This window comes from Pinus tabuliformis, chromosome 1_1 (genome assembly GCF_031772625.1).
Source record: "Pinus tabuliformis cultivar Carrire ecotype Pingquan chromosome 1_1, CPIR1, whole genome shotgun sequence".
Classification (NCBI taxonomy): Eukaryota; Viridiplantae; Streptophyta; class Pinopsida; order Pinales; family Pinaceae; genus Pinus; species Pinus tabuliformis.
In genome coordinates this window covers 505,150,982-505,165,186 of record NC_142297.1, presented here as the reverse complement: position 1 = coordinate 505,165,186, position 14,205 = coordinate 505,150,982, and the positions used below count along the sequence as shown (strand labels likewise).

The window sequence follows — 14,205 nt, the reverse complement described above, 5'->3', positions numbered from 1 at the left end:
TTGTTCACCTTCCTTTGTGTTATCACCCAAAAATTTTCAAAACATCATTGTGTCAACTCTGCTTTTGGTCATGATTTCAAGGAGGTCTAAAAGTCATTTTAGTCTTGATAAAAGGGTAAGTGATAGGGTTTGAAGTCTTAAAATGTCATCTTTCATTTCCAAATAAATTCCTTTAGGTTCACTTCATGGTCAAATAGGTCACATTTTCCATTTAGAAGTCATTCCATTAAGTTTAGGGTTAAATTTTTGCAATCATACAGGAATCCGTAGTTTCATAGCACAGCTAGTTCAAAAAAGGTGATTTGCGCTACGAAAACAAGCTCATTTCGTAATGCACTATGAAGCAAAAACCTTGCTTTTTTGTTTTTAGTAGTCAACTTCCAAGGGGGTTGCTGAGCAATTGAAAACTCATTTTTGAAAAATGAAAGAGGTTTTTCTTACAAGCATTCTTATCTACAAAAAGATCCTCCATTTTTGTAACAACTATCAGGGATCAAAAGATATAAGCTCTGTCTCAACACCTATTTTTCAAATAAAAACAGTGCAGAAAAAACTAGCTATGAAGAAATGGAAGAAAGGTTAAGAGCAGCTAATAATGAAATTTCTAGACTAAGGATGAGAGCAAGAAGGCATGCTGTTGAGAAGACAGATTTCAAGAGGATAAAGGCTCTCTGGGAAGTTGAAAAAGCTTCCAAACCAGAAATAGTCAACAGTGAAGCTCAGTACTTTACTTGGACTATTCCTACAATTAAAGAAGCCAGATTTGTAAGGATGATGAATGTTCAGTTGAGAGCTATTAACAGGAGATTGAAGAGACAGGTTGAAGACCTAGAAATACAGTTAACAAAATCTGAAGAGAGGCTACAACAACCATGAAACAGGGTGATGAAAAAGGGCAGTAAAGGATATATCTTAAATCAGTTTTGATAATTAAAAAGAAGGTCATTTGTGAAGAAGAACATCTTATAAGGTTAAGTTGTTTTGGTTTTTGGTGATCATATCAATCTTTATGAAATTCTAAAAATTCCCAAACTGAAAGTTTTTGAAAGCCGTGTTGAAAAAAGTGCATACACAATAGTTTCGTAGCGCGCTACGAAACTGCTGAAGGTGACCTTTTAGCACTTTATAGATGTATTTCAAAGGTAAGGTCTGATAAATTCCAAGTTTTGATGTTGCTGGTAGACATATGAGGATCATAGATGAAGTTCAGATGGCAGTGATGTAGAAAGAATGGTTCAAAGAAGTACTTCATAAGTGATATAAAGGCTGCGCTACGAAAACAAACTATCTTCGTAGCACAGTCATGTTTCATCCTCTTTTCCATATGTTCAAGGTTCCCTTTTTGCACAGGTGGAGAAATGAAGTCTTAATGGATTACTAATACATGCCACATGTACACCAACAAAACTGCTCGAAGATAAGCATAAAGGATTAAGGGCCTTAAAAGGAGGAACTTTGTCTCCTTGTTTTCAAGACAGTTAGGTCATGACTCAGTGGGGCTTGCAACAATACTGGAGACATCATCAAGCTCAAAGACATGGATTGGAAGCTGATTAAATAATGTAGTTAAGTCACAGATAAGGTTTTTGAAAGCATGATTTAGGAGTTCCACTCCTATTTGTATTAGGATTCTTAAAGACAACTAGCTATCAAGTTGTAGTTAAATAGTTTGTTTTATGAATAGATAGGTGTCTATTAGGAATTCGAATTCCCTTAAAGATGGATCATAGTATCCAAAGTTGTAAAAACTATATATAAAGCATGAGAATCGAATTCCTCAGGGTTGGTAATTTCATTAACAAAAGAAATTTGTGTTATTGTAAGAAACTGTGGTTTTCCAAACTTAATACAGAGATCAGTTTGACTACTCAAGGTTCACAAGGGGTTTATGTGTTTGATGTTCTAATGGCCTTTTTCAATTACTTATTTGCAGTGGTATGAGCTTGTGATACTTAGAATTCATTGGAAAATGCTCTAACTTCCTTCACATGCTTGTAAACTGTGTTGATTCACTGTGTTACTGTTTTACTTATAAACCTAGACTCCAAGTGCCTTGACTTCCATGTTTTGCTGATCATGTTGTCTTTTTGAAGACTATCTTGACTCCATAGCCCAATAGATGTTTGCTAATATTTGATTCAACCAATTATACATTTGTCCATTTCTGTGCCTAGATTTAGCCATCTAACCATTAATTAAAAATCTTAAACCTATTGAGAGAACCCTCTCAGGTTGAGGAGGCTAAGCCTCAACCAAAAGATTGGTTTGAAAGAGTTACTCAGAGTCTACCTAATCAGCAACCTATCAGGGTCAGATTTTGTAATAACACTTTGGTCGACTTAAATGTTCGCACACCCTACCGACCTGTCTATACATTGTGTCTGCATGCTCGTCCGCATGCCCGTCTGCATGCTCATCCATATGCGTATTTGCATGCTCGTCCACATGCGTGTTTGCATGCTCGTCTGCATGCCTTGCCTAGTCGCTCCACATGTGCTCTCACTATGTTGTGCGGGCACTCGTTGCCCCAGGCACACCCGCCACTATAATCCATCACAAAATCATCGGTTGAACATGTTTGGGTGCCCCGCCTTTGTTGAAGAATCTACGGCAAATGAAGTTAATGAGATTCTTCTAGACATGATAACTATTTGTGAGGTGTTTTTAATTTTTCTTATTAACACAATATTTTCTTGTTAATGTTAGAGTGTACCTTCTTAGTTCATTAAATAGTTACCAAAACAAAGAGACAAGAACACAAGATGTTGGCTTTCTGCTAGGGCCAAAAACTCTCACTCTTTGAGAGGAAAACCGCACAAAATTCTTCTTATAGAGATTCCAATTAACTAATAACAAGACCATAACCCTTGACCTATGATTCCACTTCCAGACCAAGACATAATCATCCTTCTTCCTTGATTCTTTGATTTCTTCATACTGTCACTGGATCCGAGATGCATCATGTACCTCCTAGCTGTATCATATAGCACCTCCCATCACTGATCATTATAGCACTACTAACCACAACACCTTGAAATCATTGAGATCCTATAACACTGAGACCTTATTCAAACTGTCTCTTCAACTAGCACAACTTCTTATTGAGACCTTTATTCAAACTATACTACAATGATATGTTCATCCATATTATAGTGAGTATGTGCCAAGACTGTGAGGAAGACATCACTGCAATGTCACTAGTCTGCATTGTGATCACTGTGGTAACCGAGATCCTTACTGTCTCAACCATTTGAAAGCTTTAGAGAGATCTGAATCCTAATCTCTGTCACCCATCCAAAATCTCAGACTTTCTCTGTTGTACCCATCCGAAGTGTAGCAGAGACTGTACCCATCTGAAATTGCAAGGACTGTATCCATCCGAAATTGCAAAGATTGTACCCATCTGAAATTGCAGAGATTGTATCCATCTGAAATTGCAGAGACTATATCCATCCAAAATTGCAGAGATTGTATGCATAAGAAATTGCAGAGACTGTATCCACCCAAAATTACAGAGGCTTATGCGAAGTTTTGTGTTTCCTATGGTCACCCCAGTGGGGTATTTATAGTTGTCACGCCTCCATAAATGAGCAGACATACAGTGTGAAACGTTGTGTCTGGTTATTGAGCCGACATGATATATATAGATATATATATTTTGAGGCTGACATGATTGTACTCCTTATCGTTTTTCTTGATGTCTTCTTCATGAGGATTGTGCTAGTCTTGGAGGGATAATCTAGTCACTAGGTAGACTTATATACATTACATATATGCTCAAGAAGAGCTCTTTGACTCTTTGACTTTCCAAGACCTATGAAATGAGCAAGAAACTCATTCTTATAATTCAAAAATAATATTTCTTTTTCTTGACAAGTACAAATATTAAAATTACATTTGTAAATATCGAACCTAGTTACACTTTCTTCAACAGCCTTAGTGTGGGCACACACCCTTTTGACTCGCCCACACATTCGGTTAAATGCACCCACTGCCCATTAGTCCAACTCACCCTCCAGTGCATTTGGTTTTTCGACTCTCCCTGAGTTGGTGGGTCGTCACGGGCACTCGTCCAACTCGAGGCCCTGACAATAGCCCTCTCCTCTAGGAAATAAAGCCCTAACGGCTAGGATGGATTCACATAAGAAAGCCTAGAAGAAATGGAAGCGACAGAGTACAGATTGTGTAGATAGAAAAAGCACCCTATTTTTTATGAAAATGACAGGAGTAAGGGTTGTGTTAATAGCCCAAGGATAAATAATGGATTCAAAGTTCAATATTATGAGTTCATGTCTCCTCACTAATAGAGATTGCTAATAAATGTTTTGTTGTAATATTTTATTTATGATATTTATATTAGATACTGCACAAAATTTAGTGGTCTATTGTCGAGGATTTTCTTCTCCATCTGTTTACTGTAGCCACAAACGAAATGACAACATTTCAGGATAGAAACTCATGCACAGGTTTGAGTGATGCTACACTTTAATTTCTGAATCAAGAGCTGAAATTTAGGGGATACCATATAAGTTGGAGTAAAAAATAATAATGAAAAAACCCCATACTTTAAAGTTGTGATATACTGCTAGGAAAAATAAAAATCAGCGCAAGAAGACTAAGGTAGTGTCAAAGCTACTGCGTCTCGTGCAAAAACGCGACAGTGTAAAAGCTACTGTGTCTCGTGCAAAAGCACGTTAAATAACATAATAAAGAAAATGCCTAGAATGTTTGGACATTTTGCTTTGATTTCTTTAGGAGCCTAGGCATAGAGTAATAAAGGGAAGCCAAAGCCAAGAGTTTAATAGCCATGGTTCTAAAAGATAATTTGGGTAAGAAGTAAAATTAAAAAAAAGAACGAAAATAAAATTGCAACACAAAACTTCCCCACTTAGCCCTAATTTCTAGGAATAGTAAAATCCAGAGCCTAGTGGACAAGCTAGCTTAAAAAAAAGAGGTAGATTGAAAAAAGTAGCTTAAAAGGAAGAGGTAGATTAAAAGGAAGAAGAAAGGCATTTAAATTTTTTGATATAAATTTCATATTTCTTGAATACTTCGGAATTTGACATGATTGATTGCGGAATCCATCAATATATGATTGCGGATTCCCTGAATACTTCATAATCTGATATGATTAATTGTGGATTTCTTGAATACTTCGGAATCTGACGTGATTGATTGCAGATTCCCTGAATATTCTACCATGTAAGGGACATGGGCCAATGTGATAGGTCAAATAGGTCAATTATTTGAGATATCAATATGACAGACGAGGATACTGAAATATATGTGTATTTAGCCCCAAAAAAATTGTTGTTTTCCAGTTATAAAATATGTTGAGGACACATATTTGCATTGTTGTTATTGATGTATCGGTTGCTGTGACTTGCAAATATGCTCAGGTTTAGCAATCAAATTAAATTATAGTTTCCCATATTATTATCGTGAAGAGTTGCTATACATGTGGGTCATATTTCTGAGTAAGGCACTATAATCCACCTTGTTTGTCTGGAGCCATGGATTGCCCAGACACATATTGCATGGCACCCTATGAGGACGCAACATAGATTGACCTCATAGACCGTTCCATTTAACTGAATCGGTAGTTGACAGAACAGTACAATCTTATTCTCTTATTCCAGATATAAACTCTGACTATGTTCCTCACAAGGATTCAAAGTCCAGATATAAACTCTAAATGACCATGCTACTCACTAGGATTCTGGAATGACTCACTCTCGCTTGCTAGAGAAAACACCTAATAAGATTTAACAGGCCCCTCCAATTTCCACTCTAAGAACATACTCAGAAAGGAAATAAAAGCGTTATAATAAATGTTGCAACAATTGATAGAATAACAAAGCAATTTATACTAATGCTCTAAAAATGCAAATGCAAATAAGCTGACCACTTTCAACTAATCAAAACCAAAGAATGCTTTATAACATATTATAAAATAGCCAGAAAATATTTTTGGCCCCACAAGCCAAGCTATAAGAAATGCAAGAGAGAGTCCCTCGGTGGATTCATACTTGAAGTAGGTCACAGAGTACCTGATTTTCTAGCTCATTAATTTGATATTAATTCACTTTGAATGGACTTGGCAAGAATTAAAATTAATTACGACAGAAGGTTGATTTATAAAATATATTTCATTCAATGTCTTATAATTGATTTTATTGAGGGTTTTTATTTATAAGTTCCCCTTTGATCAAGATGGATCATTATTACTGACAAGCACACAGAGTGCACAACTTTGTTCAATAAAATGATCTCTATTGTGATATTATGTTAAAATATGCATCTACCTGTTGTTAAACATTTGGGTATGATTCTGGAATGTAACCTAGACTATAAGGTAATTTGGTATGACCAAGTTCTACCAAATAAAAGAACAAAGGAAATGGAAAAGAAAAAGAAAAATAAAGCAGGAAAATATGGGAGCATATATCATTTGCCTCTTGTTTGCATATACAACTTAGTATGTAGGCAAGGTATTGGTTGTATCCATATAATTTTTCTCATACGAGTGATGAAGACCTCACCTTCCATCCACAAATAAGTTCCCTTGCTGAAATCTTTACCCTCCACCTGCAGTTTATGCAACTTATCTTTCCACAACTTCAAGTCTTTAAACAATTCCACTTCTGTCAAATCGCTGTGAGGAGCTTCAGAGCTTGGTATTCTAAGATTAGTTGCCCGCACCAACCCCCTTATGCTCTGAAGACTGCAACATCTAGAAACCCGGAGATGCACCAAAGATATCAACGTTTCAACACCTGGCAACTCCTTGACTAGTCCACATTTTCTCATGTCCAGTTCTCTAAGTTTTGCTAGACCACAAAGTCCCTTTATTTTCTTCAATGCATCACACCCATTCAAGTGGAGCGATCCTAGCATTGTGGGCAATGCTCCAACCTCCACCAGTTCTAAACAATCGCTGATGTCCAGCTGACGAAGGTTGGGGCAAATGCCTTCAACAAATGACAATGCCTTTATTCTTGTGCCATGCAGGTCTAAATGTTTGAGTCGAAGAAACATGCACATGTGAAAAGAAGAGTCGAACAATCTGTGCCCACTCCGCTGTGATGATGCATCTTTTCCTTCAACATTTTCCACCCTTCCAAATGGCACCTCACGCAGTGGACATTTTATCACTTTCAAAATTTCAAGACTGTTGAACTCTGTCAGACCTGCTGGCAAATATTTTAGTCTTCCACAACTAATAGTAAAATCTGTCAATTGTTTATGTTAGAAATATTTAGTAAAGTTAATTTTCGCGGAGGGGCAGAGAGATGATTTTCACGAAGCTACTTTCGTGTAGCTAGCTTCGCGCAACTACCTTCGCACACCGAAAAGCTATTTCACAGACTTGGATTTCACGCACCGTGGAGCTATTTGAGAGACTTATGAATAATATTTACTCATGACAAAAATGACAAAGTAGGTTTAGAGCAACACAATAAAAACTTAGTATTATATTCTAAAACATGAGAATACATTCACATGAGGCTGCACCACATTCACCAAGTAAAAACTAAGGCTTATACCTTACGTGGAGTAACACAGTAAAACACAGTAACTGTTGTTTCCACGTACCCACCAAAATTTGCTCCACCATTTTCTCCCCAGAGACTTGTGCTCCTTTTCTCTAACCTCTTACTTTCTAACCTATTACAAAATGACTTTTACATTCATATATAGATCAACATACAATTTTACATTTAATTCATGACAAAGCGAAATTAATATGATGTTGTTGTTGAGTGTGATAAAAAACGCGCAGGTGTTTCTGGAGTGTGGGAAATATTTGCTAAATAAATGCTTACCCATATCTATTTACCAAACTACATTGACTGTTTTAAATTCCTTGTTGTATTTCAGAATGGTTCACGTCTGGCTTCAGTCCTTCAATCTTCAAACAGAGACGCAACCTACAAAAATACGTCTGTCAAGTATGGTTGCTGTCACGATGTTTATTGCGGTGGTTGGGATTATTATTTCCAATACTCCCCCTTAATCATAATTTTTGCCATTGACAATTCTCAAACAATTTCTGAGATAAACAAAACTTTCACCTACCAATGGCTTTGTGAAAATATCAGCAAATTGTTCCTGTGACCTGCAGTGTTGCAACACAATTTCATCATTGTTAATCAACTCTCTAATAAAATGATATTTAGCATCAATATGCTTGGTTCTTTTATGGAAGACATAATTCTTTGACAATGCAATTGTTGAGGTGTTGTCGCACCCTCTTGGTCATGACGAAGATCCCTCAACATCCTTCTCATCCAAACTGCCTGACATGTTGTTGTTGTTGTTGCGACATATTCAGCTTCTGCTGTTGACAGTGACACTATTGGCTGCTTCTTGGAGGCCCATGAAATGGCTCTGGAACCCAAATGAAAAACATATCCTAACGTGCTCTTTCTGTCATCGACATTGCTTGCCCAATCACTGTCAGTGTAACCAACCAGCCTAAAATCACTTGTTGCTGTGTACAAAACGCCATATTGTTTTGTCCCATTGACATACCTCAAAAGCATTTTCTTTGTTTGCCAGTGTGTCTCCTTAGGTGTCTCCATGAACCTTGACACCAAACTTACTGGATACCTTATATCTGGCATAGTGGCGGTCAAATACATCAAGCTTCCTATCATGCTTTTGTATAATGTTGGATTGACATTGTTGTTGCTATCTTCTTTGCTCAAATTCAACCCTATGACAGTTGGAGTTGGTGCGGACTTGCTATTCTGCATTTTAAACCTCTGCAAAATTTCTACCACATACTTTGCTTGAGAGATAAAAATGCCTTTTCCTGTTTGCTTCACTTCTATGCCCAAAAAATATCTTAACAATCCCAAGTCAGTCATTTCAAATTCACTCTTCATGACTTGTTTGAAATCAGCGATGAGGAAATCATCACTGCCTGTAAAAATCAAATCATCTACATATAAGACAACAATGAGAATCTTACCTTCACTCTCTTTGATGTAGAGAGTAGGCTCACCGTCACATTTGTCGAAACCATTGTCCAACAAGTAAGCATCTATCTTGCTGTACCATGCACGTGGTGCTTGCTTCAACCCATAAAGAGCTTTCCTCAACCGATATACTTTGTCTTCTTGGCCTTCAATCTCGTAACTAGGTGGTTGCGCGACATACACTTCCTCTTTCAGCACTCCATTCAAGAATGTTGATTTTACGTCCATCTGATACACTGTCCATTTATGCTACGTGACAATCACCACAACTGCGTGCACTGTCTCCATCCGCGCAACTGGCGCAAACGTCTCCGCGTAATCTCTTCCATGCTGCTGCTTGTATCCTTTGACAACTAGCCTTTCTTTGTGCCTTTCAATCTTTCCCTCAATGTTGCTTTTGGTCTTATAGACCCACTTCACTCCAATAACATGTTTTTCTTTCGGAAGGCTCACTAATTCCCATGTGTCATTCCTTTCTATTGCTTCTATCTCTTCCTCCATTTCCGCCACCCATTTTTCTTCTTTGACTGCATCTTCAAAGTGGATTGGGTCATCTACAAGACAAAATAATGCAAATAAGGAATTCAGACTTGCGCTACTATCAACTTCATTTTTCTCATAAATTTCATTTAATTTTCTGAATTTTGGCCTTCTTGTGCTTGCTGAATATGGGCTTGACATGTCACTTGGTGTCGTGCTTCGCAGTGTGATTGGAGAAGCACTTGCTTGGCTGCGCGAAACTATCCTATTATTTGTTGATGGTGTTGCTTGTTGCCTGCTTTTCTGCGCTTGAATAGGAGTAGAGGGAGTCACTATTGAGGAATTACTTGCTGCTGTTAATTCCTCTCTATCCTCATGTGGTATATATGCTTTGACATTGATTGTCTTCTCTAAACTTCCATCCCATGCTTCCTCTTCTATAAACTGCATATCTTTGTTGATTATGACTTTTTTGGTTAATGGATTGTAGAGTTTGTATGCCTTGGATTCATCACTGTATCCAACAAATATGCATTTCTCCCCCTTGCTATCCAACTTCTTTCTCAACTCATCTAGGACATGTGCATAAGCCACACATCCAAAAACTCTCATGTGAGTGACATTTTGCTTTCTTCCACTCCATGCCTCTTCAGAAACAATGTTCTGGACGCTTTTGGTTGGACATCTATTCAAGATATATGCTGCACAAGCGACAACTTCAGCCCAATAGTCATTTGGAAAATGCTTTGCCTTCAACATACTCCTTGCCATCTCCATAATGGTCCTATTCTTATTTTCTGCCACATCATTTTGCTGCGGTGTATATCTTGCTGTAAATTGCTTGTGAACTCCATGCTCCCTGCAAAATTGAAGGAAGTCATTTGAGATGTATTCTCCACCTCTGTCTGTCTTAAGGAATTTGATGTAATGTCCTCTTTGCTTCTCAACAAGATCCTTGTATTATCAAAAGCGCTCAAACACTTCACTTCTCTGTTTTAGGAGAAAGACCCATGTCTTCCTTGTGTAGTCATATATGAAGGTCAATACATAGTGGCTGCCACCAATTGATGGTGTCTGCATTGGTCCACATAAATCTGAGTGGACAATCTCCAAAGGTGCCTTTTCCCTCACTGACTTTCCTGCTGGAAATATCTCTCTATGTTGCTTGCCCAAGATACATCCTTCACATATGCTATCTGGTTTTTCTATGAGTGGTAAACCCTTCACCATGTCTTTCCTATGCAGCAAATTCAAACCTCCAAAGTTGAGATGTCCAAATCTCAAATGCCATAACCAGTTTTCATCTTTTACCTCTGCTTGAAAGTTTACTTGTATGACAACTGCCTCTTTTCTTCCATCTTCTTGTGAGTTCATAGATAATTGTGCTTGTGCACCTTCTTTATGCAACTCTGATATTATTTTTAGGGGAAACATTATATTGTTTGTCATATGAACCTTTCCAATCATCTGTCTGCTTGGAGGCCTATCCAAAATTGTGCACACATCATTTTTGAAGAAGACATTGTAGCCTTTCTGCATGAGTTGTCCAGCGCTCATGAGATTATGTTTCAGACTGGGGATAAAGTAAACATCTGAGATGTATTTCTTCTCCCCCTGCTTTTTTAGGATATTAACTCTTCCTTGTCCCACGACAGAGACTTTGCTATCAGTCCCTAATGTCACTTCAGATTTCACACTTTCATCTAGATCAGAAAACGTTTCTATGTTTCCTCTCATGTGATTACTACACCCTGAATCTAAATACCATATATCACTCTATTTTTCTTGTGCTACATTACATTATTGTGTCTACATTCATTTGCATAATGACCATACTTCTTACAGTAATGACATTGAACTTGAGATTTGTCATACCTCTGACCTTGTGCTTGATTTTGGCTTGGGCCTTGACTTGGATTTTGATTGTTGCCTCTTCCATTTGAGCTTGAAGGGCTGCTTATTCCACCTCTGTGTGGGCTTCCTCCTCTTCCTATAGCATATGATCTTCCTCTGCCTCGACCTTGACCAAATGATTCTTGTGTCTTGAAGGCATGCTCCAATGAGGAGCTTACTACTCTATTCAGTCTATGTTCATGAGAAATTAGTGATGCGTTAAGCTCATCCAATGAGGACTGTGAGAGATCCTTTGTCTCTTCTCTGGCCACAACAATGGCCTCAAACCTTGTTGGAAAACTTCTCAAAGCTTTTTCAACTATTCTTCTTTCCTCAAGTGTCTCACCATGAGGCCTGATTTGAGTAACCAACCCACTTACATGTGTAAAAAACGAGTCTATATTCTCAGACTCTTTCATACAAAGTGTTTCAAAACCTCTCCTCAACATTTGCAACTTTGCTATCTTGACTTTTGTTATGCCTTGGTAGGCTGTCTGGAGGGTGTCCCATGCTTGCTTGGACTTCGTTGCTGCTGCAACCCTTGGGAAAATACTTTCATGAACTGCTTGGAAAATATAAAACAGGGCTTTTGAATCCTTCTTCTTGGTGTCCCTTAACACATCCTTTTCTTGTTGAGATAAGGCATTGTATGCTTCTGCATCTGCTGGTTTTTGAAAACCATTCTCCACCAAATCCCAAATGTCTTGAGAAGAAAACAAGGCCTTCATTGTAATAGCCCAATAATCATAATTTTTGACATTAAACTGAGATATTTGAGGATTTGTCAAGCTTATGCTTGATGTTGCCATTTCTGAGGGTAAAAAAAACTTTCTACCTGTTGGTAAATATGCTAAAAACAATCTGCCCTCAAAACAATTCTTACTGCTAGTAAAAACATTTGTTTTTACACTAACAATATTTAACTCGCTCTGATACCATGTTAGAAATATTTAGTAAAGTTAATTTTCGCAGAGGGGTAGAGAGTTATGATTCGCATGGAGCTGATTTCACACAGCTACCTTCGCCCACTGCGAAGCTATTTCACAAACTTGGATTTTTCGCATGGCAGAGCTATTTCAGAGGCTTATGAATAATATTTACTCACAGCAAAAATGACAAAGGAGGTTTGGAGCAACACAATAAAAACTTAGTATTATATTCTAAAACATGAAAATACATTCACATGACACTGCGGCTCATTCACCAAGTAAAAAATAAGGCTTATAGTGATTTACATTCACGCGGAGTAACACAGTAAAACACAGTAACTGTTGTTTTCATGCGGTGACCAAACTTTTCTCCACCATTTTCTCCCCAGAGACTTGCACTCCTTTTCTCTAACCTCTTACTCTCTAACTTGTTACAAAATGACTTTTACATTCATATATAACTCAACATACAATTTTACATTTAATTTATGACAGAACAAAATTAATATGATGTTGTTGTTGAGTGCGATAAAAAACGCACAGGTGTTTCTGGAGTGTGGGCAATATTTGTTGAATAAATGCTTGCCCATATCTATTTACCAAAGTACATTGACTACTTTAAATTCCTTGCTACATTTCGGAATGCTTCACGTCTTGCTTCAGTCCTTCAATCTTCAAAAAGAGACGCAACCTGCAAAAATACGTCTGACAAGTATGGTTGCTGTCAGGGTGTTTATTGCGGTGGTTGGGATTATTATTTCCAACAGTTTCAACTCTGCAAAAGATTTTTGCAAACATTTCCAATTCCCTCCAAAGAGTGTCAATTGTTTTAAGCTCTTTAGCTTACCAAGCGAAGGTGGCAGCATTCCCATAGAGGATTTCTCAAAGGATACTCTCAGAATTTCCAAGTTACATAGGTTTCCAATATCACATGGCAATTCTGTGCAGTTTGTATTCCACAAAACAAGTTTTTCCAGGGACCACTGACGTGTGACCTCGGGAGGCAATACTTCCATTTTTTGACAATCTGAAAGGTCTAACCTTTCGAGCGTTCTGATATTTCCTAGTGTTCCCGTTCTGAGGGTCAACCGGGAGCAGCCCTTCAAATAGAGATGTTTAAGTCTAATTAAACTCGCGAATGAATGCGGCAGCGTTTCCAAACGGGAGCACCCATACAAGTTCAGATACTGTAGGTTTGTAAGATTCCCAAAAGAGTTTGGCAGCGTTTCCAAATCGCAGCTACCAGTCAAGTTAAGATGTTGGAGGTTTGAAAGATTCCCAAAGGCACTTGGCAGTAATTTCATGCTAGTACACATTCTCAAATGTTTCAGGGAGTGGAGAAGAAAGAATTCTTCTGGCAATGCTTGGATAGTGCATCCCAGTTCAATCTTTTCTAGGTGCTTCAGCTTCCCAATAGACTTTGGCAACTGGCAATGGGCTACATCAATATTCAGCTCCCTCAATTGCATAGGTGCCTGCAATGAATTGTTCATGTTAAATTTAAAAACCTCTACCTGCTATGAAAGGAGAAAAACACACAAACTTTCAATTACAGAAAAGAACCACAACGCAACAAAACAATTACCTCACCGTTGTTGAAAATATAATTTCAACTGTGATATAGTTGAGCAATGCAGCAGCATGAGGACAGTAATCGTGCGCTTCACCAAGGATTGGGAGGCAAAATCATCCAAAATCAAATTGCAGGCTTAAGGATCCACTTTAAATCTCAACCGTTGGATCTGGCCGATCAGCGGTCCAGATCGCGTCGGCGTATTGGCAAGTCGGCATATCGGCGGGTTGGAGCTTCGGAGGCAGGCAGCGGTAGCGATATCAAATATCGCCGACGAGCGATCGCCGATATCGCATCGGCGAAGTCGCGGTGGAAGACATATAAAGAAGCTTTTGTGTTTGCGATG

At 38.0% G+C, this 14,205-nt stretch overlaps 1 protein-coding gene across 1 annotated transcript; it reads right to left on the bottom strand.

Annotated features, from left to right (window-relative positions):
* Window positions 1-3,276: 3,276 nt before the first annotated feature.
* On the bottom strand, window positions 3,277-13,602 carry LOC149213993 (uncharacterized). Its single transcript, XM_089389241.1, has 3 exons — window positions 13,057-13,602; window positions 6,543-7,245; window positions 3,277-3,443 (listed from the first exon to the last, which is right to left on the bottom strand). The coding sequence occupies exons 1-3, from the start codon at window positions 13,600-13,602 to the stop codon at window positions 3,277-3,279; spliced, it is 1,416 nt and encodes a 471-aa protein (XP_089245367.1).
* Between the last annotated feature and the right edge of the window lie 603 nt (window positions 13,603-14,205).